Source organism: Calonectris borealis, chromosome 4 (assembly GCF_964195595.1).
Source record: "Calonectris borealis chromosome 4, bCalBor7.hap1.2, whole genome shotgun sequence".
Taxonomy (NCBI): Eukaryota; Metazoa; Chordata; class Aves; order Procellariiformes; family Procellariidae; genus Calonectris; species Calonectris borealis.
Genome location: NC_134315.1, coordinates 85355607 through 85382181, shown reverse-complemented (window position 1 = coordinate 85382181; position 26575 = coordinate 85355607). Strand labels below are relative to the sequence as shown.

The window sequence follows — 26575 nt, the reverse complement described above, 5'->3', positions numbered from 1 at the left end:
CTCTCTGTGAACTCTAGTGAAATATACTGAAAAGACACTTAGTGGGGGGGGAAAAAAAAGTATCGTTTTGAAGTAAATGTTACTTGAATTTATTGACAGGAAGAAGAACAAGAGCCCTTGCCTACCAAGAAATGGCCCACAGTGGATGCTTCCTACTACGGTGGACGAGGAGTTGGAGGAATTAAAAGGATGGAGGTTTGTACGAAATGGAGATGCCAGTTCACTAAAGCACAAGCTCTGAGGCTGCAAATGGTGGAAACAAAGACTTTTAAAGTGTATTGAAAATACAAGGGCATAATGTGTGCTTCCTTCCCAGTGACATAAGCCTTGTAAAATTTTTTACCGTATCGAACGATTTTGACCTTGCCTATGAAAGAACAGCTTTCAGTAGTTCCGTTTGACTGGAACTTTAAATAGCTGCCTGAAGACATGCTCTTTCCATCAAGCTAATGAGAAAGAGATAGTGAGAGCCTTTTCTGAATGTTTTGGAAGAAATTACAGTGAAACATAAGTCCTCCAACTGTGGGCCAGCCAAATGCGCTGACAATGGTGACGCTAAGGAGAGGCTTGATCCCAAAGGAACTCACAGCGACAACAGTGCCTGTCTTTGAAGAGACATGATAGCATCATGTTAATTAAAACAGAATGAAAAATGTGCATCCTTATGGGCACGTCCTTATGTCAGATTTTATAGTCAAGTCAGCCTTTATGGAATTTGCAAAGCAGTTTTCTGCAGTTTTTGACTTCAGTCTAGGCAACTGTCTCTGTCTGAAGTACCCACCTAGGCCATATTGATGTATCTTGATGAAACTTTAAAGGTATTGGCCTAAGAATCAGCTTTGCTTGAGTTCTTTTTGAACGCAGCAGTAGAACGTGCAAGTTTAAAGCTGTATTGCTTATATGCGTTTCCTTCAGCAGTTCAGAAATGCTAATTTAGGAGAGCTTCGGATTTTAGATAAATGAAAACATTTTGTGCGGTGCTTTTCAGAGGCAAACTAGAAAATGCTTTCCAACGTAAAGAATTACAGGCCTGGATTTCTAACGGGAGCCACGATGAGCCTCCAGGAGGAGTTCCAGGAGGGGTTCCATGGTCTAAATCACTACAGTTTGTAAGCGGGATCTTGCGCAATGAAACAGAAAACCGACAGATACCTCATGAACACAAGTAACATCAGGACCATAAAGAAATGCATGTTCGTCACATGGCAAAAATACAGTATTTCCTCTTCAAAGAGGAAAGCCGAAAGTAGTGATTAGGTTAGAAAACTTTTTCATCTGTGCTAGGAATTTTGTGCAGGACTAAGGGCTAAAGATGTAAACCAACTGCAATTGCTGACAGCACAATCATGGGCTCTTGAAAGGCACCTCATTCCGTGGAGCTGTGTCTCTGTCCTTCTCCGGGACCCGAGCGTACTAACAAATTTTGGGGGGGTTGGGCGCCGCATGGTAAATGCCTCAGCATTTGAATATGGAGCTTTACCTCTGTCCTGTAGTATCTGTAACAGTGGAGCTGAGGGAAACGCTGGCTTAACGGCCCATTCTCAGCTGTTCGGACAGAGCGGTATCAGACCTCGTTCCTTTCACGGGCTCAAGAGAGCACGTTGCTCGTTTGGCGAATCAGGGCAGAGCAAGTGGGGAAACGAGAGAGAAAACAAGAACAGTCTAACAAGATGATGAGGGTGAGCGGGTCACAGGGAGGTTATTCCTTACCTGACAGTTAAATGTGGTTTCTGCGCTGTGGCCAACGAAAAACTTGCTGGACGCATCATTTCTTCGCTGTTTTCATTTCATGTGGTAATGCAGTTGTCTATTTTTTATTGCCTCTCTGTGCTCTATTCTTCTGCCGTTCTTCCGGCAGCTTGATTCTTCCGGCAGCTTCCTAGCATAGAGAAAAGGAAAGAGTGAACCAGTGAACTTCGCTTACCGCTCCTGTCCTACTTCGCTTACTATATTCCCTTTCAGGGCAGTTACACATTGACTCCTGCCTTCCCCACTAGCTTCACCCCTCTGCCACAGTCCAAAATAATGTAGCCAATGTTGTTCACTCTTCCTAGATCTGTCTTCTGGCATTGCTTTAAAGTTTTATGATGTCCCTTCTAGACCCCACCCATTACTGGCAGTAAGTTTTTATGTCAAAGTTGTGTTGTCAGACTCCACAAATTCTGGCTTCTTCTGGGTGAAGTTGCTTTAATCTGAAGGAGAAGGTCATTTTATCAGGAAGGAATCCACCATCTATCTCTAAATGGTTTTAACAGTGTTTAAAATACATTTTAACAACCTCATAAAAAACACCGTAAAAGTACCATTGATCACAGTGAAAGATACAGATGCATTTTAATGACTCAGCAGGGCCTACTTGGACATGAAAGCTCATTCAAATATTGCAGAGAGAGGATTCCCCAGCGAGAAAAAGAAATCACTAAGCAAGCCAAACAATAAAGTTCAAAATAACAGAAAGGTTCAAAACAATCCCCCTCCTAAGAAGTGATGCTCTGTATTTTACCAAGGTGTGAGTTACAGGATTACAGACCAAATTAAGCTCTGTCGTACTTCGCTGCTCTCATTCTCTACATTGAGATTACAGTGGTAAAAAACACTTGGTGGTGGTGATAAAATGGCAAGATTTCCTTCCAGGGTACTTCATTTTTCTGAAGGGCTTGCCTACATATTTTCCTCACTTTCCGTATCAGCACATTCTGCGTATGGCGCTGAGGAGGATGAAGAAGTCAGGCTGCTTCCTTCTCCCGTCCTATTGCGTAGTTATCCCTGCACATTGCAGAGTGTCCCTAGCAAGACCCGGAGCCGTCTTCTCCCTCCCTCTGGGTAGCAGAAGGAAGACCGGGAGCGTGTCTTTTTCCTGGTGAGCAAAACCATGTTGTGCCCCTTTGCAGTGGGAGAGTTGTTGCATCCCACTGTTTTTCTGCCTAGTTTCAGGTGCTTGAACTGGCAGGTAGCAAGACGGAACTGACATGTACCTACCAAGCGGTGCGCAGTGATGCTCTTGATTCTTTCCCTCAGGGTGGAAGGTCAGTCTTCTCTGATTTTTCTTACCTGGATTCTTCTCTTGTCATGCCTGGCATCTCGTCAGGAGGTCCCTGAAAAAAGCAAGTATGTTGGTGGAGTCCTGCGGTAACGGTTAGCTATTTTCCAGTAGCAGTTTCGTGACTCATTGGCGTGTCGCATTTACCCAGGATGTTATGTCAGAATTTAATTTCCTGGGTTTAGGTGTATCGGGTCCTCCTTAGAGGCTAGATGGTAGCAGATGGCGTGATTTAGAAAGTCTTGCACTGAGAATAATCCAGGCCAGTTTCACTAAGAACTTTCAAGCTCCAGCCATAGCTTTTAGATGCTCTTTTTGGATGATAAAGTAACAGTCTCGTCTAGGTTTGTTTCTTTGTGCAATACAGCAAACATCCTTGTTCAAATTGCTGCACGGTGTTTTCAGTTGCAAGATGAAATAAGATTACCGTGGCAAGACAAATCATCTCTCTTAGAGGGAAGGTTTTTTCCCTGTATTTCCTCTTTACAGCGTAGTAAGTACAGCCTTTTATGGAAGTGGAAACGCGCGCTTGTCTCACAAACAGCAATAATCCAGGTTTCCTTTCTCTTTGAACCCTTTGTATACGTTTTATATACTTGTGGCAGTAATAAAATACACATTGCTACATGTTTTACATTTACTTATTAAGCCGGTTAGACTGCTTCATCTGTGTTTTCTCCAGTATGCATCTTCTTGCAGAACTACTTGAAAACCTGAGCAGTTTCAGGGAGCTTCTCCTAAAACTTGCTCAAGTATCGTCTTCTATCTAAACGGGGGTTCTCAACATGCCGTGTTAGGAAATCCGGGGTGACAAAAATCTAGGTTTTCATCGGTGTCAGATTAAGATCTGGTATTTTAGGATAAATCAGAACTGGAAATGGTATTTTTACATCATTAATTAGAGAAGATTTCCCAGACTTCCCGTCTCCTATACAGCCTCTGTGATGCATGGTAGAATTTTCTTTCAGTATTTCTTGTGACTTTTCGCTACTGAGAGACTCGTATTTACAAATGTATTTAGCCAAGAATGCTTGTCATCAAAAATGAAGAGGGAACATTTTCCTCAGTAGCTCTTGTTTATTCAGAACGTCTTCCACATTTAAACTTTTTCAGCTACTTTTGTTACTTGCAACAGTTTCCTTGTCCTTTGCATACAGTGCATTTACGTCCGAACTCTGGCTTTACTTAGGTTCGCTGGGGTGATAAAGGATCCACTGAAGAAGGGGCTAGATTAGAAAAAGCAAAGAACGCTGTGGTGAAACTGCCAGAAGAACCAGAAGAACCTTTTCATCCTAAACCACCCAAACCAAAGCCTACCTCACCAGTCATTCAGGAGAAGTGGTATACGCCAATTAAGGTAATCTTTTTAGTCTTCAGTACAATATAATTTTGTACTAAAGGCTGGATTTTGTCTGCCTTACCCGTCTGACGCACGATGAACTGTACATTATTTCTCAAGTGTTCCCATTCCGGTGAAACGTACTATTCTCAAAGTGAACACGTACTCAGGATGAACAGCAGGAACAGTTTTTAGCCCTAAATGCAGTACTTCATCATTACTGCCACATTCTGTTATCCTTCCCCAAAAAAGGGACATATCGTACAGTAAGAGTACTAAAACCTACGGGGGCTTTATTGGCATTTGGTCCATCTCAATGTATATCTAATTAAGCCTAAAACGACACAGTTTGTAGCTGACATACTAAATTTTAAACATACATACTCATTACCAACCAAGAAAAGCAAAAAATTTTATAAAACCATATAACGCAAAAAGCCTGACAAACAAGTGAAACATAATAAATGGCATAAAGTAAAGATATTTTCCTCTGTAGATGCCATGAGTCCCTTGCAAACCCGTAACAAGCTCTTCTTAAAAACTGAAGATGGGTCCACAAACACCTTGCTTGAAACGTGTAAGAGCAGAGAATGCACAGGTTTAGCTGGGAGTACAGATTCATCTATTCTGTCTTCACAGCTCCTTGTAAGTCCTTTCTGACCACCAGAAAGTCCCGAAGACGTCTTGTCCACACACACACACGCAAGCTCTGTGACCCACCCGTGGGGAGCGGGATGCTTGTGACAAGCGTCAGAGGTGCTATGCATGTTCTGCACAGGCAGCCCGAGCACTCGCAGTGAACCTGCTGCATTCACTACATGCGGGACGTACTGCGCAGCACGCATCAGCTCTATACCACGTGCCTAGCAGGTCTGAGGCTTCCTGAGAACAATGAACTTGCTGTATACACGCTGTAAAAACAAATACATTTATGTGGGAGAAATCCCAGACGGACATTTAGATTGGACATCAGGAGAAATTTCTTTACTGAAGGAGTGGTCAGGCCTTGGAACAGGCTGCCCAGGGGAGCGGTGGAGTCCCCATCCCTGGAAGTATTTAGAAGACGTGCAGATGAGGCGCTTAGGGACACGGTGTAGCGGGCATGGTGGTGTCGGGTTGACGGTTGGACTCGATGATCTTAGGGGTCTTTCCCAACCTTAGTGATTCTATGATTCTGTGGGGCAATTCAGCCCAAAATATTGGCAAATAAACATATTACTCGTAGATCGCTCAGAAGCGAACGTGGGTTAGGTCACAGCCACTCCACTCCCAGTGGAGGTGAGAGTGCAGTACCTAGCACTCACTGATGGGAAAGGGCAGCACCACAGCTGTGTGGTGTGGGCGACAGCCTAAGTTTATACATTGCTTATGCAGCTCTAAGGAACTGGTGCCGAGTTCTGCCAGTAAATTTCTCCGCGGATCTCCTTGGACGGTAACTTAAGAGGCGTGGCGTGTTCTGATTTGACTGATTTTGTTGTACTGAAAGTCCTGTTGCTCTGTTGCCACAGGGTCGACTCGATGCACTGTGGGCGCTGTTACGAAGACAGTATGACAGAGTCTCTTTGATGCGACCACAGCAAGGAGATGAGGTTTGTGCGTGGCGCGTGTATCCCCTACGGGCGGCAAAAGAGGGGCATGTTACAGCCAGGCTTTAGCAGCTGCTGAACCCTGGTAATTCCGTGACCTTACCTAAAGAAAGCACTGCAGCCAAAAGAATGGCACAACTGGAGGAATAACGCGTTGGGGAAACAAAGTGCATTGAAATACGCATCGCACCAGGCCCGATGTGTTGCAGAAAGACGGGTCTCCTGAAAGCAGAGTGAAGGATTCTGTGTTTTGAGTGCTTTCAGCTGGAAAACGAAAACATAGCACACGCTTAATTCGGTGTAAACTCTCTGTAACAAATACCCAAATCTTTATTATAACCAGCTATTTCTAAGAGTAGAGTCTGGCAATCAGAATACTAAAACCACATCACATTTAAGTGACCACCAATAAGTTTCCTGCAAGTTGCTTCACGTAGCTTTACACTTCCATGCCAGAGGCAGCTTTCACAGAAAAAAAAGGTGAAAAAACTTGTTTCTCAGACAATCCTTTCTTCTCATACGCTCGTGACCCATGAAAAAGAGGCCTCCGCTATAAAGACTGCTGTGACTGGGAAGTAGAGTTATTATTTGAACCTTTTATAGTGAAGCTAGATTGTGTATTTCTGATCGTTATTCCTTAAGAAAGTATTACTTTACATCTTAGCACTTATCTCGGGAACTGTTTTATCATCAAGGCATTTCAGACCTACTGGGACCATTCAGCTTCCTGCTTGTGGCACGTGGAAGAGACATAGGAGCAAACGATTTCCTCTAAATGAGACGGCAGCTTTTTCTCAACAAACTGGCCCCAGGTGGGCGTGACAGATCAGATTTCTCTCATACCACAAAGCAGCAGCGTGCAAGAACACTGTTTCTGCAACATATACCATAAAGATGACATAAAAGAATTAGAGGAGTTAAAGGGAGGGAGTTACCTTTGAGAGACTGGGAGGTAATCGGTATTTGGATTATTTTCCTGGGATGAAGTTTGGCACTGTTCTAAAGGAAGAAAAGGTGAGATTTAATTAAGACAAGGATAGGAGTTGGAAGAAGCAGAGTGACAAAGTGCAACGCTGGGAAGAGGGAGCATAGTCAAATACTAGCGTTACCATTCTAGTTGTTACGTTGGCAAGTTATCTACTGTCTGCGTGAATGATGCCGCAGAACTAACAATAACAAATCTACATACGAAATACACTGTACAATACAGTTTAACAGGTAAATTCAGCATAAATAGGAACGTAGAAGAAATGGTGCCTGACAGGCTAAAAAATTGTCCGTCGGGCCCTGTTTTGAGGATTTCTGACCACAAAGACAGGTGGCTACTGTAAAAATGGCCTGCCAGGGAAGGCTTTGCTGAGCCATGGTGAGGTCAGACATTGACCAACATCTTGGTTTATGAAGAACTGAGAAGTAGCTCACTAATCTTCAGTATCCCAACTGAAAAAAGGAGTAGAATTTGTGCTGATGAATAAAATCTAAACCAATGGTCGTTAAGGTGTGACCTGTGACACTGTAGGAGTGCCATTTCTGTCTGGCATGGTATTTTACATCTTGGGGAAGAAAAATGAAGTCGTCTTACTTGTTCATAACTTGCTAGGTAGAGATCCCATGCTGTACCCCTGATGGGTTTAAGTCAGTGAACGGACGAGCAGTCACGTCTATGTACAGCGAGACACACGTACACATACTTACGTTGGAAGCACTGTTAGATAAACAGCAGCCACAGAGTTGTTTTGTTTTGTCGTCTGTCTTCTCTTGTGTAAGAACTTGGTAGTTCCCATTAGTAGAAGAATTCAGTGCTGAATTCAAGCCCTTGATCAGGTAATTGAAATGTAGGCATGAAGTATCAAAGCAGAGCGAGCTTTTTCTTCCTTCCTCTCTCTCCTCTCCCACCTCTGCCACGTTGCCAGATGATGCCGAGGGTGGCCCCGTTGGAGGGCTACATGCGGTTGAGCCAAGAAGCTTTGATTGTGGATGGAAGTCCTTTGAGTCATAAATTTTTCAGCTAGAATCCGTGAGGTTAGGGAAGCTTGTACAGGTGTGAGCTAGCAGGTTGTCGCCGACATCTGTTTAGAGCGGAGGCACAGGTCCTCGGCAGCCTGCAGCGAGGCTGCAGGATTGTCAGCAGATGTAGTGAAGAGTGGCAGAACAGTTTTGGTCTCACATTTGCCGCCTGGGGGCTGAAACACTAAAGGTAAAGTGGGGGTGGACACAGCTGCGCTCCCAAACATGCCTCAGGCACAAATAAAGAGATCTAATACAGTTTGACTCTGTTGTGGTGGGGAGATGAGGACAGAGAGCCACTTCAGAGACAACTTAACGCTGCAACATCTGCCGCCAAGTTTCCAGGGAGTGACAGGGGACAGCAGGTACAGATCGAAGTCCCCACATAAACAGCCTCCATTAAGCCATGAACTCTTTTGAAGGGCTCCCATCAAACATAGCGGAGTCCGCAGCAGATTTTGTTTTCAAAGGCATGTTTTGTTTTCTGCACTAACAAGATAATTCATAAATGATGCATTACCCTGTGTTCATAGTCCTATTTATACTTTCTTTCCATTTTTTATAAGAGCGGCAAAGAAGAATGAACCACAATAGTTCAGGGGTACTTCGATAAACTAGCTAACTGTCCGAGGGTTTTACCTGAGGTTACGGCAACCTTCCGTCCACAGCGTTACGTTCAGCTAGGAAGCAGAGCTGAACGCGTGCGCCGTTTCGGTGTCGTTGCGGAGGAGCGTCTGCCATTGTTTCCGTACTGGAACACCTCTTCCAGGGAGTTTGTTACTGCGCGAGAACAGAACTTGGCGCAGGTTCGCAACGCGAGCGTTAGGGTCCTGTTCTTTTCTCTAAATCCTTGTGTTTATTTTCTGATTTGTAGTTTAGCACCTAAAGGTAAACATCAGGGTTTTTCAAATTGTTCATGTGACCTTGTTGCTTTGTGCTATTTGATAGTGGCTGAGATTCTGATCCTGTGCACGCTTATGCACACAGACGTCTTTTAGTCCACAGGTAGCCTATGGCACTTGTATTTAAGATTCTTGCCCGTCAGGATGCAAATGTGTGTGACTGGTAAAAGGGAAAAAAATCTATAGCTAATTCTAGAAGAATTTCTGTAGTAGAACTATAGAATACTTTCAGCTTTTTTAATGTTACAGAACAGCCTGATAAGAAGGAAGACACTTTTACTTGTTTTCGATTTTAAACCTGTCAGCATTTACCTGCTTTAAAGATTCTTTTATAATAATGGCTGCAGAATTAATACAAACATCTGTTTAAACTAATGTTTGTGAGCATCGCTCTGTTATGCAAAAGAATTATATTCTGCATTGTAACTCTGTTAGCATCACACAACTTACAGTTAGAAGCACTTTGACAGTATTATATTCTCTGAGAGGAGGCCCATGTTACTGTTCCCTTTGTGTTTCTTCAGTAATTCCTACACTGGGCACAGGCAGAGAGTACTAAATCATTAGCTCAGTCTGTCAATTGCCGCGTGGAATAGGAGTTGTTAGGAGGCTGAGGCTTTAAGTGCCTTCAGCTGAGGGAAAACTCGCTGTTCTGAAACAAAAGACGACCCGCAGTGCCTAGAGCACCCTAGCCGTCAGTTCCCACGCCGCCTTCTCAGGGTTCGACGGGCGGTTCGTCGCCCACCTTTGCAGCAGAGCTGCCCGTCTGCCAGCACTGTTCCTCGCCTCGTGCTCTGGAACTCGCCGAGCAATGCTCGCTTGCCTGCAGCGTAATGGGAACAGGCACCAGACCGGTGGTAGCGGGACTTTCTGGTTTACTCCTCTATTCTCTAAGAACAGAACTGTTTGTCCATTTTCTAACCAAGGAGGACCTCCTTCAAGAAAATGAAGGTGTTTTGGCTTCTTTTTTAATGACTGCAACTTGTTGAAATGCGTAGAGAAATAAGACGTTACAGTTAGGGAAAGATTACTGTGGCTACTTAGAAGTAATGCACTTTTTGGTTTAAAACTTTTAAAAATCAAACCGCACCTACCAGTAATTCATATTACAATGTAAGACTCGGTTCACTGGAGAGCCTCGTTCAGTGATAGTATGGTATAGCTAGTGGAACACGGAAATTATTATGCTCAAGAAATTGTTGAGTCAGAGTTTTAAAAGGAACCTTCAGTGTCACTCATATAGCAAAGTTTATGTTTATGTTGGATCTTTGACATTGCTGCAATGGTAAGAAGACGCAAAACTAGTTATGAAATGTGTGAGATTAGAAGGGAGTTAGAGCAGCTCTTTTTCTCAGATGTTTTCTGCCAAAATATTCCCTCTGCTGTTTCTTCAAGTAGGAATTTGTTTGTATAGACCTGAGAGTTAAACTGGAGTCAAAGTTTTTCTTAAACTTCCAGAATAGACCCATATTGCTGTTAAGGTTCACTGTTACAGAAAGTGGAAGAAAACACTTTAAGAGTATTCATTTCAAACTGCCCTATTCAGACTGCATTCAGAGGTCGGTCTCCAACATAAAGCAATGCATCCCGTTGAGCGAAACACTGAACTGAATTTTAGAAAAAAAATTGTCCCTTGGCCTGCCTAAAAGAAAAAAGCCTTTTTTGGAGAGGACACCTGCCCTTTGGTTAAAATGGCCAGTGATAGCCAAGAGATAAGCACGATTATGAATTATGAACTTACTAGCATTTTCTTGCGCTGAAGACCCGGAAGAATATTCTGCAGTTAAAACATCTAGATAGAAGTACTTCCTCCAAAAGGATGCTCATCGTAAGTGGGTATCACAGCTTCCCTTTGTTAAATCTGGATTGCAGGCTACCATCCAGGAGGGTCCAGCCTCTCTGCCTCTCAGGTGGCCCATCCTAGCTAGAGTGGTTATCTCAATAGTTGGATTTGCTAGCTGTCGATCAATGAAAGCAGTATCAATCATCTTTATTAAAAGACGATGTTGTTCCGGTGGCAGGAGAAACACGGATATTTTCCCATCTACGTAGGCAGTCACTTTTGGCACTCCCTCCCTTTGTGCAGACGAGTGCTGTTGCTCTTTTTAAAACGAGCCTTCAGAATCCATTAGTGTGCATATGAACACTTGTATGAACGAAACAGTGGAAAGACATACATCTACTTGTCAATTTTAAGGTCATGACGTTTCTCCCGATTTGACCAGCCCTCCCCCAGAGCGAAACGGCCGCGCGGCTCTGACAGACCTTGCGCGGGTGCCTGGGGGCAGCGCCGTGCTGGCGAGCACGCAGGCTATACGGCCGGGGGATGGTCCCGCTGGACGTACTGTCATGCCAGCACAGGGTCTACTTTTGTGAAGCCATGGTATACTTTCATGGAGCATTTTGAAAAGCTGAGCTGCCACCAGAGTGGGCAGCCAGAAGAATTCTTGCTGTCTTTATTAGTTTACGAACAGCTATCTGAAAGATGAGTGCTTTAGGCCTCCGAAAATGCAACAAATACACCATACCAGGCGTCGCTGTAACTTAAGCTGAGCTGGCAGCACGGGGATAATACCTACTAAGGAAGGAAAAGACTATCTTGTCTGGGTGGAGTATGGATTTGCTACAGCTGTCAAATACCTTCTCTGCCACCCTGAAGAGCATTACAATTCTTCCCCCCGCTCCAAGCTGCACTGAAAAAACATTTCGTCTGGCAGTGCCGTTTTTGGTAATAACTGTTGTTTCACCGGGCATGGTTCACAAGGGAAAAAACAAATTAGTTTTCTGAATTCCTCAAAGCATCTTTTTTATGGAGTGGATTGCAGTAAAACCGGTTATATTTTATCGCTACCTGGCTCCCAGGGAAGAGAGGGCAGTCAGCGTGTATCTGACCAAACCCCATCATAAAACACAGCTCCCAGCTTGGGCACAGCCCTTATGCAGTTTATGTTAATGCCGAGAATCTCATTAGTCCAGCTTACAGAGAGACCGGCTACCTTCAAGAAGCAGCAAGAAAGAAGCTGACAGGTTCATTCGGTCGCTACTCTCCAGAAGAGACGTGACAGCTTTAACTGTCTTGGGCGTCCAGATTTATGAACTAGTCCTACGCTCCTAACCAGATTAGTTCCTTTTCCATTAACTGCTGAAAGTAGGGCAGCTGTCCGAGCGGCTGGTTGTAAATTCGATAATGTCGGCCGTGTTAATCTGTAGGCTTTTCAGATGAAGAAGGCAGCAGATAACAGGATTAAAGTTTCACGACCCAGGGTTTTCACAGCCCGAGACGCGGGCGTAGGGGGATAGAGAATGACTTCTGTCATTAATCTTAATTGATTGCCAAGAGGTTTTAATCTGGGTTATTAATTAGGCAGGTCCTTAACACACTGTCTACATATCAACATCAGATGCTCTTTTGGGACTTTTGGGACATATGGCCTATCTTATATTTACATTCACACAATTTACACATACATACATTTCTGTATGAAGAACTTCTTACATGTATATATGCATACAAATAGCTGTAGAAGCATTTGCATGCACGCAGGCATCACACACGCTTTGGCAAAATGTGATGAAAACGCAAAAACCACTTTGCACAAAGTTTAAATTTCCACACAATAAATGTCTATACCTCTATTTATGCTGATACGTATATTAAACCATTTCGATTATGTATGCCGTTTATCTAGATTATCTTTCAAATGGAAATTTCTTACTTGCAGATTTAAATCGTGTTTAACTACAGCGCAGCACATGTCTCTGTGTGCCTGTGGCCATTCAGACACGTACAGGCCGCAAACAGAAACATTACCGTTTTTCCGTTTCACAGGTTCAATGAGTTCATGTTCAGGCCTTCACTTTTCCCTTTTCTTATTTTTAAACAAGGTACTGTTGGGCAGCCGGAATGGATAGAGGTGCAACTATCCGTAGCTGCAGCTACATAACTACGTGATAAATCCCAGTAACGCTGCTTCCACGTTTACCAAAGTACTGTTTGCAGGAAGAAATGTTAACTTATGGTTTGAGCATATAAACTAGGCAAGAAAAGAAAACGCTGTGACGAGTCCTGGCATTTGAATTTTGTGCAGATTTGAGCTGCGCTACAAATTTCTGCACTCTTTCCTTTCTTTACAGAAGATTATTTACATGATTAATCCCACGTATGGAAACGGAGCCAGGGCTGAGGAGGCCTTGTGTTTTAAGTCCTCTGTGAGTGACAGCGGAAGATTCCTGTTTCTTGCTAAGCGTGCTGGGTCATGCCGTGTCCTGCTTTCCAAAGCAAAATGCAAACATTATAAGAAAGCAACTATTTAGTTACTCAGGAGCTGAGAAGTCTGCTCTTGAAGTGTTCACAACAAGTAAGAATGGTTTGAGGCACTTCAGACTAGAGAGAAGGGTGTAACTGCTGTTTTTTAGGAAGAGGAAAAAAAAGGCCTATAATCAGGGAGGACTGAGTGACAACTGAGTGCACAAATTTCCCAGTTTTTCCTGGGAAATGGAGATCGATCGCTTGACTCACGTAAAACCAGACTGCTCAAAGCAGCTGTAGTACTGTAGGGACACGCCCTCCATCTATCACTGGAGAAGCACATGAAACAATCTGGAAGCTCTTTCATCATGTCCTTCTTGGGTATTGTGTTGCCCCTTGAAACTGTCTGCACAACTCTTGCTCATTTTCTGCAGTAAATTGCATTCAGTCTTCCCTAAGTAGAGAAGTGTCAACTATCGCGCCATCACGCAGGGGCAGCCCACAAAAGCACCCACCTGCCAAAGACTTGCTGTGGTTTTCTGCTTCAACGTGGATTTCACAGGAGTTAACCGCTGGCCAATTCCAGAGTACTTTGGCTCTTAAACACGAATTAATTTTGACTCGTTGCTAAGGTATTTCTCTATCGCGAGTCCCATCTGTGGAAGGCCTACAGCTTCCGTCCTACATCTTCTTACTCTTGCAGCATGTTCATCTCTAGCGGCTTGTATAGCTTCATTCGGACTACTGGGCTATGTGGCTATCAGTAACGTCCTGCCTTCTATCAGGCCTTCAGCAGCCACTTGAATCAGTCCGAAATTTTTCACTTTGCACCTGAGGTGCTTTTGCTAGAAGGAACAGCGTAGTAACAAGAGACGTCCCAAGAAGGTGTCTAACTGATATGGCAGATAATCCACTGTTGTGGTGTCTCGGGAGCTCTGTCACCGAGTCGGGAACACCTCCATGTTGGCAGATTGAAGAAGAGGTCAGAACTTGATTTCAGACAATGGCATCATTTCTTCCACCTCGTCACAAATTTGAAGTCCAAGGATGAAATTACTTTAATGACCACCTTTCCTTGACGTAGTAGCTCTGTGCCTGCCTTTTCCCTGTGAGTCACAGATAAAGAAGAGGAATTAAAATAATTTGAAACCATGTTGTAGGCCACAACCACCAAGAGTGGATGAGAAGCCCTCCAGTTGCTCACGCAGAATCAGCAAAGAATTTCCTTTAGTTCTGTATCCGTACGCCTGTGAGTTTGCTTTTTGACAACATTTAAATGAAAAGATTTCATTTGGAGCAAAAATAACGCATTAATCATTTAAGCTCGCACACTCCCAAAGATTATTAGGAATGGTATAGTTTACTGAAGATGGGATTCTCCATAGCTATAGAAGTGAAAGGTCCCAGCATTCTTCCGACAGTGATCTGGCATGTTTTTAAAAGATTCAGACTGTGATTTCTCTGCCGTTTGGAGGAGATCAGTACAAATACTTGATATAAACAGAGACGAGTGATGATGGAAAGCAACTGACCAGGAACTAGGGAGGCTCTGGGATGGGAAACTTGGTGACAGAATGAGGTGGGAAAAAAATAAGCTAGCTTTCCTTTGACTTCACTGGGCTCTAATTCTCTAACCAACAGGAAAGGCTTGTAAAAACATCTTGAAAAGACTGTTTTTAGAAAGTGAGAGTTTATGTATCACCTGGAAGGTGTTAGTGTCACCTGCAGGTAGCCCTGGCAGCCCAAACCTCTAGGAGGCTTACTCACTTAGCGTAAGTTTATTATAAGCTTGTGCTATTGTAGCTAATTGAGTTCAGAGTATGCTCAAATATGCCCACCCAGATACTCATTGTACCGATACAAGAGTCTCCAAAAAGCCTGAAAGCAGTTGCACATGTTAATCATTTCATGCATGCAAATTTTCTTATTAGCTTTAATACAACATTATCAAAAAGAAGGCGGGGTGAGGGAGCTGTTCCGCTATCTCAACATCGATTGCATAGCTCTTGTGCAATCAAAGAATGAACAAGAAGATAAAAAGTTGGGAAGGACTACAGCACACGTACTGCTGAATGTGACAATTTCACGTTAGACGCGGACAGTGGAAAGAAAAAGAAGAAAAATGATCAAAAATGGTATTTGTTGCTTCTGATCTTTCTACTGTATTCCCATAATTCAAAATTATTTTTTGTCCTGAAATCAATTTTTGCATGTCTAAGTCCATTATGAACTACAGATCCATAAAGAATTAATAAAAAAACCTAAACACTCGAGTTACTAGCATTTTAAAATGACTGAGTCTTCGTAAGCCATAATATTTTCTGAACAACTCAGCTGCAATATCTTTATGGAGTGCCTTCAAGTAACATACGCCTCTCACCTTCGTCTGTTTGTATGCTTTGTCTAAAGGGGAAATTGCTACCCATTAAAAGAAGTGACTGTGCCGTACGTTGCCAAAGCCCATTATACTTTAAGGTTCAGGCTGACATCCGTCCTTAAATTAGAATGTCTCAATACATTTGAGTTTTGTCCCTCAACAGCGTGACATAACGGCACGCCCTCAGCCTTAACACATAATTTTAATATTCAATGTGCTGCTTTTTGATGGCTTGTGTCATAGCTTTCATGTCATTTAAACACAGTCTTAAAAAAAGTTAATTCAATTACAAGTAATGGCGTTATTAATGCTGCTTCGTGTCACTAAGTATATATGGATGCATACGATTCTGTTCCTTTCAAGCCTGAAATGAATTTCGCAACTTTTGATAACTGTAGTGGACAAATGCCAAATGAAAATCAATCACTTAAGTTTAAATGGGCAAAGCTCACCATCTTTCTTCAACAGCCTCTGTCGGACAGCTAACCAGATGATAAGTAACGGTTTCACTGACCTACAGCCTTTGAATGTGAAACATACCCTCTAAGGACAGCGCTTCAGCTGCCGTTGCTCTGTACGCTAGGGCCCGGGACTTCTCATTCGTGGATAAAGATTACTTTATTTTTGAAACACATTGCCGTCTGTAGTTTTCTCCCACAATGTTGCTCCGTCCTTATTACTTAATCTAGCAATCAAAACCCTGCAGTTTGATCAAATCAAAAAGGATTAGATTTTCTTGGAATTCATTACCGCTTTTTTCCACTGGAAACAACAGAAAATCTTTAGTGGTCTGAAATACAAATTTCCTTGCTGGATGCAAAATATTACTGTCTGATCAGGGAGGGCAAATGCAGGTGGAAAGCGCACGGTAGCTAGAAGCACATTTTATACCTTTCTGTGCCGAAGTAGACGGATGATATCTTATTTTACATTATAGTACAACATAAAACCTGATAAAATTTCGAATGCTTGAGAAGTGACGGACAGGTATCTTTAGGAAGTAGAGCGTGATCCCAGAAGAAAGTTGATTATTTAGGGCTGAAAATTTTCAGAAGAGCCTAAGGGCTCTTAGGGTGTTACTGAGTTCTGTGGAAGGACTTCCCCAGCACACCCCAGCGTTACAAACTGTAGCAGGTCTCTAAATCACACAGAAATCCTGCGTATTGCCACTAGGGAACACCGGGAGAGAAATGTTACCGCTCCTGCTCCCCCCGGGAGGGAGATGTTAGGTTTTAGGGCTGCTTCCTTCTCTCTTCCAGTGCCGCCCTCTTGCCCTGTTCCTGGCTGGGTTCCTCAGCTAGCACGGACTGCTCCATTCGCCCTCGCCCCTGGAGAGCTTTGGGTGGCTCTCTGAAACCTAGAGTGTCTATCGCAGAGGAGCCACAACTAGTCGCAGGTCATTTATTTCATTTCATTAACAAAATAAAACCATCTATAGACAAAGGCTTCTGCCCGCTAATAGTCAGTCTGAGTCTCGGGCAGTTGATGGGAGTGACCTTTTGTTTGTGCAGTCATTCTCATAATGACACTCGGGGTCGGGCCTGACAACCAGTCTGCCGTGCATTAGTGGTAGACGTCGGTTCCCTTCGGTAATGCGGCGGAGACGTACCCCAAGCAGATGGTCAGAGATCATAGGTGGCTAATGAACTTGATGGGGCATTTTATTAAGATTATGATGGCAGCTACGTAAGATTTTTCCCTCTGATAACAACATTTGTAACAGAAAGAAGCGAAAGGTGCGTAAAGGAACAGGAGAATATAATGGACTGCGTTTCTGTCGGGTCTAGGATTCTGTGAATTAGAATTCTGTGAATTCTATGAATTCTAGATCTAGTTTCTCAAATCTCATTGCTTTAAAAGTGCAGTGGTATACACTGTCTTGTGGTTGGCAGAATAAAAGAAACTGCTAATGGATGTAGGTACTAATTGGAGAGAAAGTGGCATGATAGTGGCTCCTTCTTGGTGTTTTTGCGATGGACTCTGCCCCTTTGAAGGAATTAGCCATGCCAGATATTTTAAAGCTAGTTACCGTCCTTCCCACTCTGGCGAAGAGAAACAGAGGGGGAAAAAAAATGCAAGAAAGCAAATTTCAGTAAGTTTGGCCTTGCAAATACATATCAAGGACTTGCGTATATAGGTGGCTCTTAATACCTACCTGCCTGTTGTGGATTTGCATCCCTTGAATCTTAGCGAGCAGAGCACAACAGAATCATACATTTTTTCCTTGAAAGTCCTTCCTGCCCCTAGCATTTGCTTTTTTCGGTCTGTAGGCATTTAAAAGTTTTCAGACCTACCAGACTGGAATCCAATTTATCCTCCCTTTTTTCCCTCCAAATTGACTGGATGCCTTCGTCTCCAACTTTCCCCATGAAGTTTTGGGCTAGTCTCTGCGGACCTGACCCTGGGGCTATTAAGGCCAGTTGCATCTGCTAAGCACCGCTCCTAGCCAGGGCCGAATCAATAAACAGCACAAAGCCACCAAGCTTGGAATAGCGCTTTATACCATTTTATGTTTTAAATTCCTGCCAAGTGTAACATATTTTTACTGAATGAAAGCTGGTTTCTCTGTGCTAGATAAATATTACAGCCGTGGCTCAAACTGCAAGTGAAATTCTACGGTTTTGACTTGAAAGGTTTGGGTGGTCTGGGTCACGAGTATTTAAGAAACCCCTTCATTTCCTGGCACATTACTCCAGATCAGCTCATCCAGCCTGTTCACGCTCAGCCTGCGGGGAGGGATGCTAGCTGGGGGTCAACCTGCACAGCCGATCCCGAGCTATGGCACTTGCCTCCCGCTTCAGATCACTAAAATACACACCTAATGGTTTGCAGTAGGGACTGCCAAATTTCCTCCAAGGGCTTGTCTGAGGAGTAGTAAATATAACTGGTCTTCAGCTGAAATCATTATTCGTTATACCTGATTTATAAGGCGGTTCCATGTGAAAACTCAACTTTCTGGCTAAGTGTGCCTGCTGCTGACTTAGATCCGTGATTGCTAATGCTGCTCTTATGCTCAGCGGTGGCGAGGGTTTGGTAGCAACTTGTGAATGTAGCACTGAAAAATACCTTCGATTTAGGACTTCCAGAAATGCAGTTTTAATATATTTCAGTAGTCCAAACGAAGGTAAATGGAAAGAACTCTTCCAGTTTCTTTAAATTGGTATTTTCTGTGTTGATCGTAATTAAAGCCCTTTTCTTAAAAGTCAGCCACATGCTCAGCTGGCACTCTGAATACTCTCTTAGGCATGTTCGGTGCATGTTTTATGTCAGTCTTTCCTGATGTATAAAACTATGAATGCTCTGCCTAGGGAAGGAACGATAATACTAGGCTTTGGCTCAGAAAAAGGCAGGAGAAAACCGGTATACTGTTATCAGTACAGCAGGGGAGTTTTGTTGACGAGAGTACGCTTTACCGTCATGGAGGCAGAAGTACAGAAATTTGCCCCAAATGTGCATCTCTGGTCTGGTCACAGTCAGGTGCTCCTTACCGGAGTTTCAAGAAACGTTTGGATGCATGAAAACTGCCGCCCTGGAGCGAGGGCTGCAGGACCAGGCCTCTCAGCCGCCCCTGTAAACCCCGCTGCCATGCCTGAGAGGGTAGCTGCCGTACCACCGAGATGGTTACGACGCGTGGAACGTCTGTGAGCTCTTTCCTCTGGAGTACTAGGGTCCTTTTTAAAAACATTACACCTATTTACATTGTACATCACCCCTGAATTTGTAAGAAGAAATGCTGAAGAAAGTGGTTATGACGAAGGAGAAACACGAGGCCGTGACCTGTCTTAGCACACACCATGAGGTGTAGGGCAGCAGCACCAGTCGGTCCGAGCAAGAGACACCCGTTCCGCTCATTGAACCTGCTGTCGCTTCGCGCCGCAGCCGCCTCCGGCACCGCCTCTGCCGTTCCAGAGGGCGACCGGCACGCCTGGGCCCTGGTGCCTCCTCAGCAGCGACCGCAGCGGTTCTTTCCGGGGGACGCTCCCAGCCGGGCTGACTCCCCGTTGTTGTGAGAGCACGAGGACAACTCACGGCAGCAAAGGGTCTGCCCACTCTCCTTTCCTACCAGGGATGGTGGGGGCTTGCACTGACCGGCGCTCGGACGTTTTCCATCCCACACCTCTTACAGTCTGCTTCCCAGGCTGCCGTCTCCACCAAGACCACAACGGAGATACAAATGCTGCTGATTGGAGCGGAGGTATAAAAGACACTTCAAAAAACACCAGAGGAAAATGTGAGAGAAACAGAAAGCATGCCTTTCAGCTGGCTCGTTTTTGATTTCCGCTCAGCACCTCCCAGCACCTGGGCCACCGCCACGCGTACAAGTTGCAGGTTCACTAAATGCAACATGTCTTCTCTGGGCAAAGCAGCAGGGCTTTCCCCGAGTGACAGTGGTGGTAATTAAGACACAGGAGACGGGGCAGCAGGTTTCTAAGGGTTACAGTGTCCGAGGAGGATGATGCAATGAAGAATGAAGCCAGTGACAGCATCTGACGTTTCTGTAGGGATGATGTGAACACCAACTAATGAAGGCAAAGCCACCTACGGGATGGGGGAAGAAGAGATGCCTCTAGCGAGCTCGGAACAACAGCTAGGAACACAAGGCCACCGATATGGGCAAAAGAGTTCATATTCCATTTTTAGTGGATGAAAAAGGGAGAGTTAAACTCTAAAAGCAGAGACGACGACATTTGGTGCAAAAGAAGTGCAACATCAGTAGGATTGCTCCCATAGCTCTGTCGAGGGCAGGTAAACGTCACTCCAAGTAATACCCCGCTGGTAGTACTCTCCATTCCCAGGAATCTTACTGCGATACCAGGGTCAACCGGTCACTAGAAAACAGAGAGAGGTACCGTTTTTCAGCGCTGGGATTTCTTCTATGTGGTAACAACATGCGTGCAATACCACGCTGGTAAGTCTTGTGGAAATGCCTAATCAATACATTCTTATTTGTCCTGGAGCTTAAGGCACAGAGATTTTACCTTGTATACAGCACAAAAATCAAGTCAAGTCAGATCTTACGCCGGACTAGACTGACCTATACAAAATCACATCTATTTATCAAAGACGCGCACTGCTTAGTGTTAGAATATCGTGGCATGAAAGGCTTTATTCTTAAGATTGCTCTGAGCAATAGTTTTGTTAGATTCTGTTTTCCCTACTGTGTCAGACCTAAGCCACGTGCCTTCAAGCCTTCGTCGAGACATCAGTCAGCCTGCCGGGGAGAGGGGCAGCTGTTAGAGCTGACCGCAGCCCTTGTCAGCATTAACGACCTGCAGTTGTCGCTTCATCCCAGCGCCCTCCTTCAGCGTACAAGTATTGCATTGGAATAATTACCGCGTGTCATCCCCCGTTTGACACACGTTCTCCTCTTGGTCAGCCCAGACACGCAAGTGACTCCTGACTCACTCTCTTTGTGCCTGGGCTCCTGGGCGTCCGCGCGCGTGTGTGACAGACGCGCAGACAGCTCGCCTCTGCACGCACACGTTCAGCGCTCAGGTAATATCAGCGGGTAGTCAGGCCCCCTCTGTCCTTCCTGAGCCCTGTCAGATGTAAATCATCAACAACTCGTGAGGTGTCCAGCCTCCCGCAGAGCCCGAGTAGCAGGGTGGGCTGCCGTTATCGGCTCGACCGTGCTCCGCAGCTCTGCTCCCCTCCCGGCTGTGGGTCTCAAGAACACAGAGAAGCCTCTTAATACATGCGTACCCAGTTCTCTCTGTCTCTTTGGATTTGTGGCTCCTATGCCCAGGACGTCTTGATTCTGAGAGCTACGCGGGCGCTACACGACCTGTTGCTTTCTGCCTGCCTGCCGTAGCTCGCTCTTTCCTAAGCGGTGGATGTCCTTAGCATGCGCATACTCGTTACCAAATCGTGAAATAAGTCTCAACGTCATTTTAGCGGAGGACTATTTTGCACTTTGGAATAGACGGCACGTATCCTCACAGCTCAGTTTCTCCATCCCTCCTTTTACTCTTCTGATGGTAGGACTCCTGGACCAGGCAGATCTTTGTGCGGATTGCATCCTGTGGTAGTGGCAGGTCACCCGTACGGGCAGGAAGACACTCGAGGTAGGACAGGTGTGGCCAGCGTTCTTGCTCCGCCTTTGCCATGTTACATGAAGCAACCTGATAGCTATGAAGGAAGTTTTTTCTTTGGCTGCTGGACCAGCTGCAAGATCTGTATCGAAGAGGTGAACGTTCACAGATAGGAAAAAATCAAGTCCAATAAAAAGTGCTGTCCCGGCTGGCCCCGGCAGAGGCTCAAGCTTAGACTGTCTCTTTGCGGATGCGTGCCTAGGGAGATGGTATGCTTCCGCTTCGCCCCTCCAGAAGGGCAACCTGAGGCAGGGACGCAGAGGGCAGCTACCTCCGTTCTGTGGTCCGAACCCTGCCTCCGATGAACAAACTTCACTCTCCCACTGGCTGTGTTAAATGCAGACCCCATCCAAATGACTGTAAAGTCACCAGAAAAACAGGAAAAACGTTGAGAGAAATTACTGATAACCTGTTTTCTTCAGTACATGCCCGGATACAGTATTTGCTGTGCTTTTGTCAAATGTTGCTTTCACTGGAGATGACCTGAAAAAGCTCGTTTGGCAGTAACGAAATGACGGGTAGAAGGAAGCACAGTAACAGCAACAGGAAATCGTGCTCTGTGTTGACTAGAACTTTCGGGTTAGGAGCTCTCTCCCCAGTTGCGGTTCACGGTCTGTCCTGCAGAGCCTGCAGTAAGAGACGCCCTCCTGAGCAACCCAACGCTTGTGACACTATTACTACAGAACCTATATGTGCAGTAGCGAAAGCAACAGGAGATATTTCTATTTTCCTATTCACGGCAGATTATATTATATGCATTAGGATGACTTAACCTTCTCAGACTTGTAGTAGAAGAACGCTGGTTGGAGAGAGAGGAAGCGCTGAATTTCCTTGTGGCGTAAGTGGATACAGATCTGTTTGTATCAGTGGTGAGTTTAGTCATACGTGTTTTAAGTTTTTGAGGCTAATATTTTCAGACGTGCTACTCAAATCTATTTTAAGGGTCCTTCGTGCTGTAAGTTTGTGAAGAGCCTGCATTAGAGTTTTAAAGCACTGCTTTGGGAAGCTATTATCAGTAGATATTAATTATTGAACACTATACTTTCTGGAAAAGTTGTTTCATCACTGGAAAGTGACCTTGTTAGAAGAGGCAGAGGGAGAGAGAGACGTATAGTGCCTCCTGAGATCAAGTGGAGTGATGCGTATCAAGAGAAGACACTAAAGATTTATTGTCTGTGACAAAAGAAACACAGATCTCTGCTTGTGCAGTAAGTGTTTTTGACATCATACACCGTAAAGAATGATTGGATACTGTAGTTTAAGAAGTGTTTCACTGAAGGAAAATAATAAACATTTTCACAGTGCTGTTCATATTAAGAGGTGTGACTGCGTGGCTCTGCAGCCTAGCTGGTCCTGAGAATTTGATGGTGTCTGAGTTAAGCCAGTTTTGTGTTAAAAGCCAGCTGAGTAATCTCAAGAGAGGATATGGAGAATTTGTCTGAGTAAGAGGAAATGTAATTTAAGGGAAAAATCTGTGGTTTCTTTTTTGTTTTGCCTTTTTCAATGAGGTTTATAGCTAGTAAACAAAAAACATTACTGTAGCCCTTCACAGCTGCTGTTAGAAAAGACACTGGGAAAGTATAAGTGATTGCATTGCTCACGTAGTAGCACAAACTGTATTGCTGGGATGCTCTCATGTGTTGCATTTGTGACCTTCTCTGTTTCACAACAAAAGCTGCTGTCTTTGCAGCTCCCCCTTAACATTTATTGAGAGAAGATCCCTTTTGACCTTGGTGATTGCTGGTACAAGTTCTTACTGCGCGACACCCACACCACTGGAGAAATCCAACATCAACATTGTTTGGAAGCCTTGCGTGGAAATTTCATTTATTAACCTCACCCTGGCCTCTCCCCTGGAATTTTTCCTTTTTCACAGCTGTTTGTGCAGCACTATGCTTCTCTTCCAGGAATACTGCTGTTCGCAGTTTTCCCATTGCTCAGTCAGCTTGACTTGTTTTAAAAAACCAAGATAAATAGGAATTCAGTTTAAAATGAAAGGTGGGGAAAAGCGACCACTCCAACTCATCTCTCACTTGTATGAATGCCTCTGTTAGATTGGAGAGCAAGGCATTATGGCCAGAGAGCTTTTAGATAAATCATAATTAGATACACGTGCAAATACATCAGCTAGGCCTAGGCGCACAATTAGGCACCTAATTATGTTGAAAATGCAATTGCACACTTAGCAAAAATGGCCACGCTTCCTCTGAAGCTGCCCGGTTGTTTCCGTCCGGTCCTGCGGCGAGGCTCTGGATCCGCCTGTCGACATCGCCCCTGCGAGCGGAGGAGGAGTGCCCCAAGAGGCCGTGCACCCTCCTGGCCTTCGGGCGGCGGCCGCCCTTTCGACGCGGGGGCGGCTGCTGGGGCCAGGTTTTCAGGACGGGTTTCTGCCGCTGTCTGCCCGAGCGCGTCCCGCGCTGTGGCCTGGTTTTCCCGCCGAGACGGAGGGGACAGGCTGGAGCACGGATGTGCTGACCGTCAGTCAGTTGGGAACAGCTCGGCAGAGGTTTCACAGATGTCACGTTGCCCGTGAGCGTCATGAAGAAGTGGCCAGGTAGAAAAAGAAGATGTTACGGTGTTTCCCTGGAAGGACAAGCTGTAGCACAGGCAGCTCCCTGAGGACACGCTGGGTATCCGTGCTGATGCGCTCCCGAGGCATCGGTCCGTAGGGAACCGGCTGCGCCGAGCTGATGTCTTGTGGAACTGCTTGTTTTTGGGGACATGAATGTGGAGTCATCAGAGGGCAGGGTAAAAGAGGAAGAACTGGTAGTTCCCGGAATCTCTGGCATCGGGCCACGCTTGGCTTTTACTTAGCTCTTCTTTTCTCTTTCTGCCGCGGCTTCTTTTTCTTTCTTTCAACAAAGAAAAGAGGGGGAAAACCCCAGCCAAGTGTGATTTGTGATTCAGCTGACAGACAGCGTGTGATTGAAACTGCAGCTAGGTTGATTCCAAAATAAAAAATGCAGTTTAAAGTAACATCGTCACTATTCAGGGACAGCATTTTCTTTACGGAAATGTCTTATCTGAGAATGTGGCCAATGTCATGATCCACTCGGGGTCTAATTGTTCAGGCACTACTTTGTCTGAAATGACTTACCACTGGCAAGCATCACGTGCGGGAATTAGCATTTTCAAAGTAACAACGTGTGAACTGGAAGGTGAAGCTGAAAAGCGGGGGGGGAACAGCTTTGGCCTTTTCTGTTAATACTGCATAGGTGATATGTGATTGTTTGGCTTTATTTCCGCTTACTTCCGCTAAAAGTTCTCCACCTGGATTTTAAAACCTGAGCCGAGGGCAACTGAGTGAGGTGCCTGATGCTCGGATCAGGAAAACCGAATTGCATTTTTCACGCGCCTGTTCAACTTCAACACGCTACGACCCATTTTCTCTACTCTTAGCCTTTTCATGACAATAAAAACATCACGGCTTCACAGTAAGTGCTTCAGAAGCCCCTCACGAGTACAGCAGTACTGCAGCATGTTAATGCCACGATCTCCAGAGGTGCGTGCAGAATGGCAAGAGCCCCTTCTGCGTGGTACAAAGGGGATACCGAAGGCATAGTTTTAAAAACTGGGAAGGCAGAAAACATAGTATGTGGACCTGGCAGCCGAGAGCGATAACCAGCCAAGCACTAGTTTATAACCCTGCTAGGGACAGGGGTCACCGTGGACGAGCAGGAGCTTTAAAACAGCATTTGAGCCAATAATGCAAAAAGCCCTAGATAAGCGAGACAGCAGTTAATTTTGCCTGGTAAAAGGACAGCAAGAAGACCAGAATTGCCAAGTTACGCATTCGCTGAATGATCTTAAAAGTTCAGAAAGGAAAAAGCTAGAGATCTATAGGGCTGAATGTTTACGTATGCATACATACACGCGCACACACAAACCCGCGCTTGCCTTTAAGGAGAGGAAAGGAAAAGGAGGACTGATCGCGCAGTGCTCGCTGAACGCCCCAGAGCCCGGCCAGGAGCAGGGAACACTGAAGGGGCAGAGTCCAAGACGTGAAAGATTTTGCCAGCAGTGGTGGATATGCTTAATGTGTTTAAGAGCTTAACGGCCTATTGAAATTAAACTGCAAATGCATCGTGCCAAAGTCTTCTGCCTGCCAGCAGTCCTGTGAACTGCCTTTCCAAGCTACCAGTTTGCTTGCCTTCCCTGGTATTCACCGAAGTGCAAACCTGCCCTTTATTTCCCTGACCAAAATACTTTAACCTTGCCATTTACCAGGGACCAAATGTCAAGGGAGATGGGTGCACGTGAGAATGGTTTTGCCTGTGTTTAGATAGAGGGATGTATATTTTACCCCTTTCTAATCCTTGAAATGCAATATTGTAAAATTCAGAACTTTTTTCTCCTACTGCAGCATTTTTTAAATGTTCAGGTGATATAATTTTTTTAATGATTGTAACGTGAGCAGTTTTTCTTGCCTAGTGCTCAATTTATTAAGCATCCTGAATAAGAAAGAAGCAGCCCTTAAAATAAAGCAGTCACTTCTGCTTTTCAACACTATATTAATTCCTCCGAAAGAATATCTGGAATTGAAAACTTCCTGTTAAAAGTCTGAGACTAAGACTTGTTTCAGAGAAGTTGCTAGCCAAGGAGTGAAGATACGTTCTCCCCCCCGTCCTTATTTTTTAAACCGCTATAAAATCATAGAACTGCTTTTTAAAATTACTGTGGTTTTTACTTTTAAAATTCATATAATTTGTACAAGCTGAGGTGCTACGCAGAGAAACTTTGTCTACTTCAGGGCATCTTAATTAGGTTGATTTGAACATGTAAAAAAAGGATTTCTGTATAGATTCTGGAAGAGGGGTTGCCTTGGCCTCGTTTTCCTTCATTTCCATCTCACTTGCAATGGTTAGGCCATACAGCTGACAAGAGTTTGCATTTCATTCGTGTGTTCGCAGCCGGTACTAAATGCTAAGGAAAGCCATTATTTTGCTTGGGAAAAAAATCCAGCGTTTCATGTTTTCCCAATTT

At 44.7% G+C, this 26575-nt stretch overlaps 1 protein-coding gene across 5 annotated transcripts in view; it reads left to right on the top strand.

The window, feature by feature from the left end:
• The window catches only part of ANTXR2 (ANTXR cell adhesion molecule 2), a 120211-nt gene that overhangs the window by 67509 nt on the left and 26127 nt on the right, over nt 1–26575 (top strand). For 3 of the 5 annotated variants that reach the window (XM_075150467.1, XM_075150469.1, XM_075150468.1), the window contains exons 14-16: nt 100–195; nt 4230–4397; nt 5888–5968. In XM_075150467.1, the coding sequence (XP_075006568.1) occupies nt 100–195; nt 4230–4397; nt 5888–5968 (345 nt within the window). Of the gene's footprint in view, nt 1–99; nt 196–4229; nt 4398–5887; nt 5969–6660; nt 6918–26575 lie in introns of those variants that run through there. The other 2 variants (XM_075150466.1, XM_075150470.1) reach the window with 1 other exon arrangement.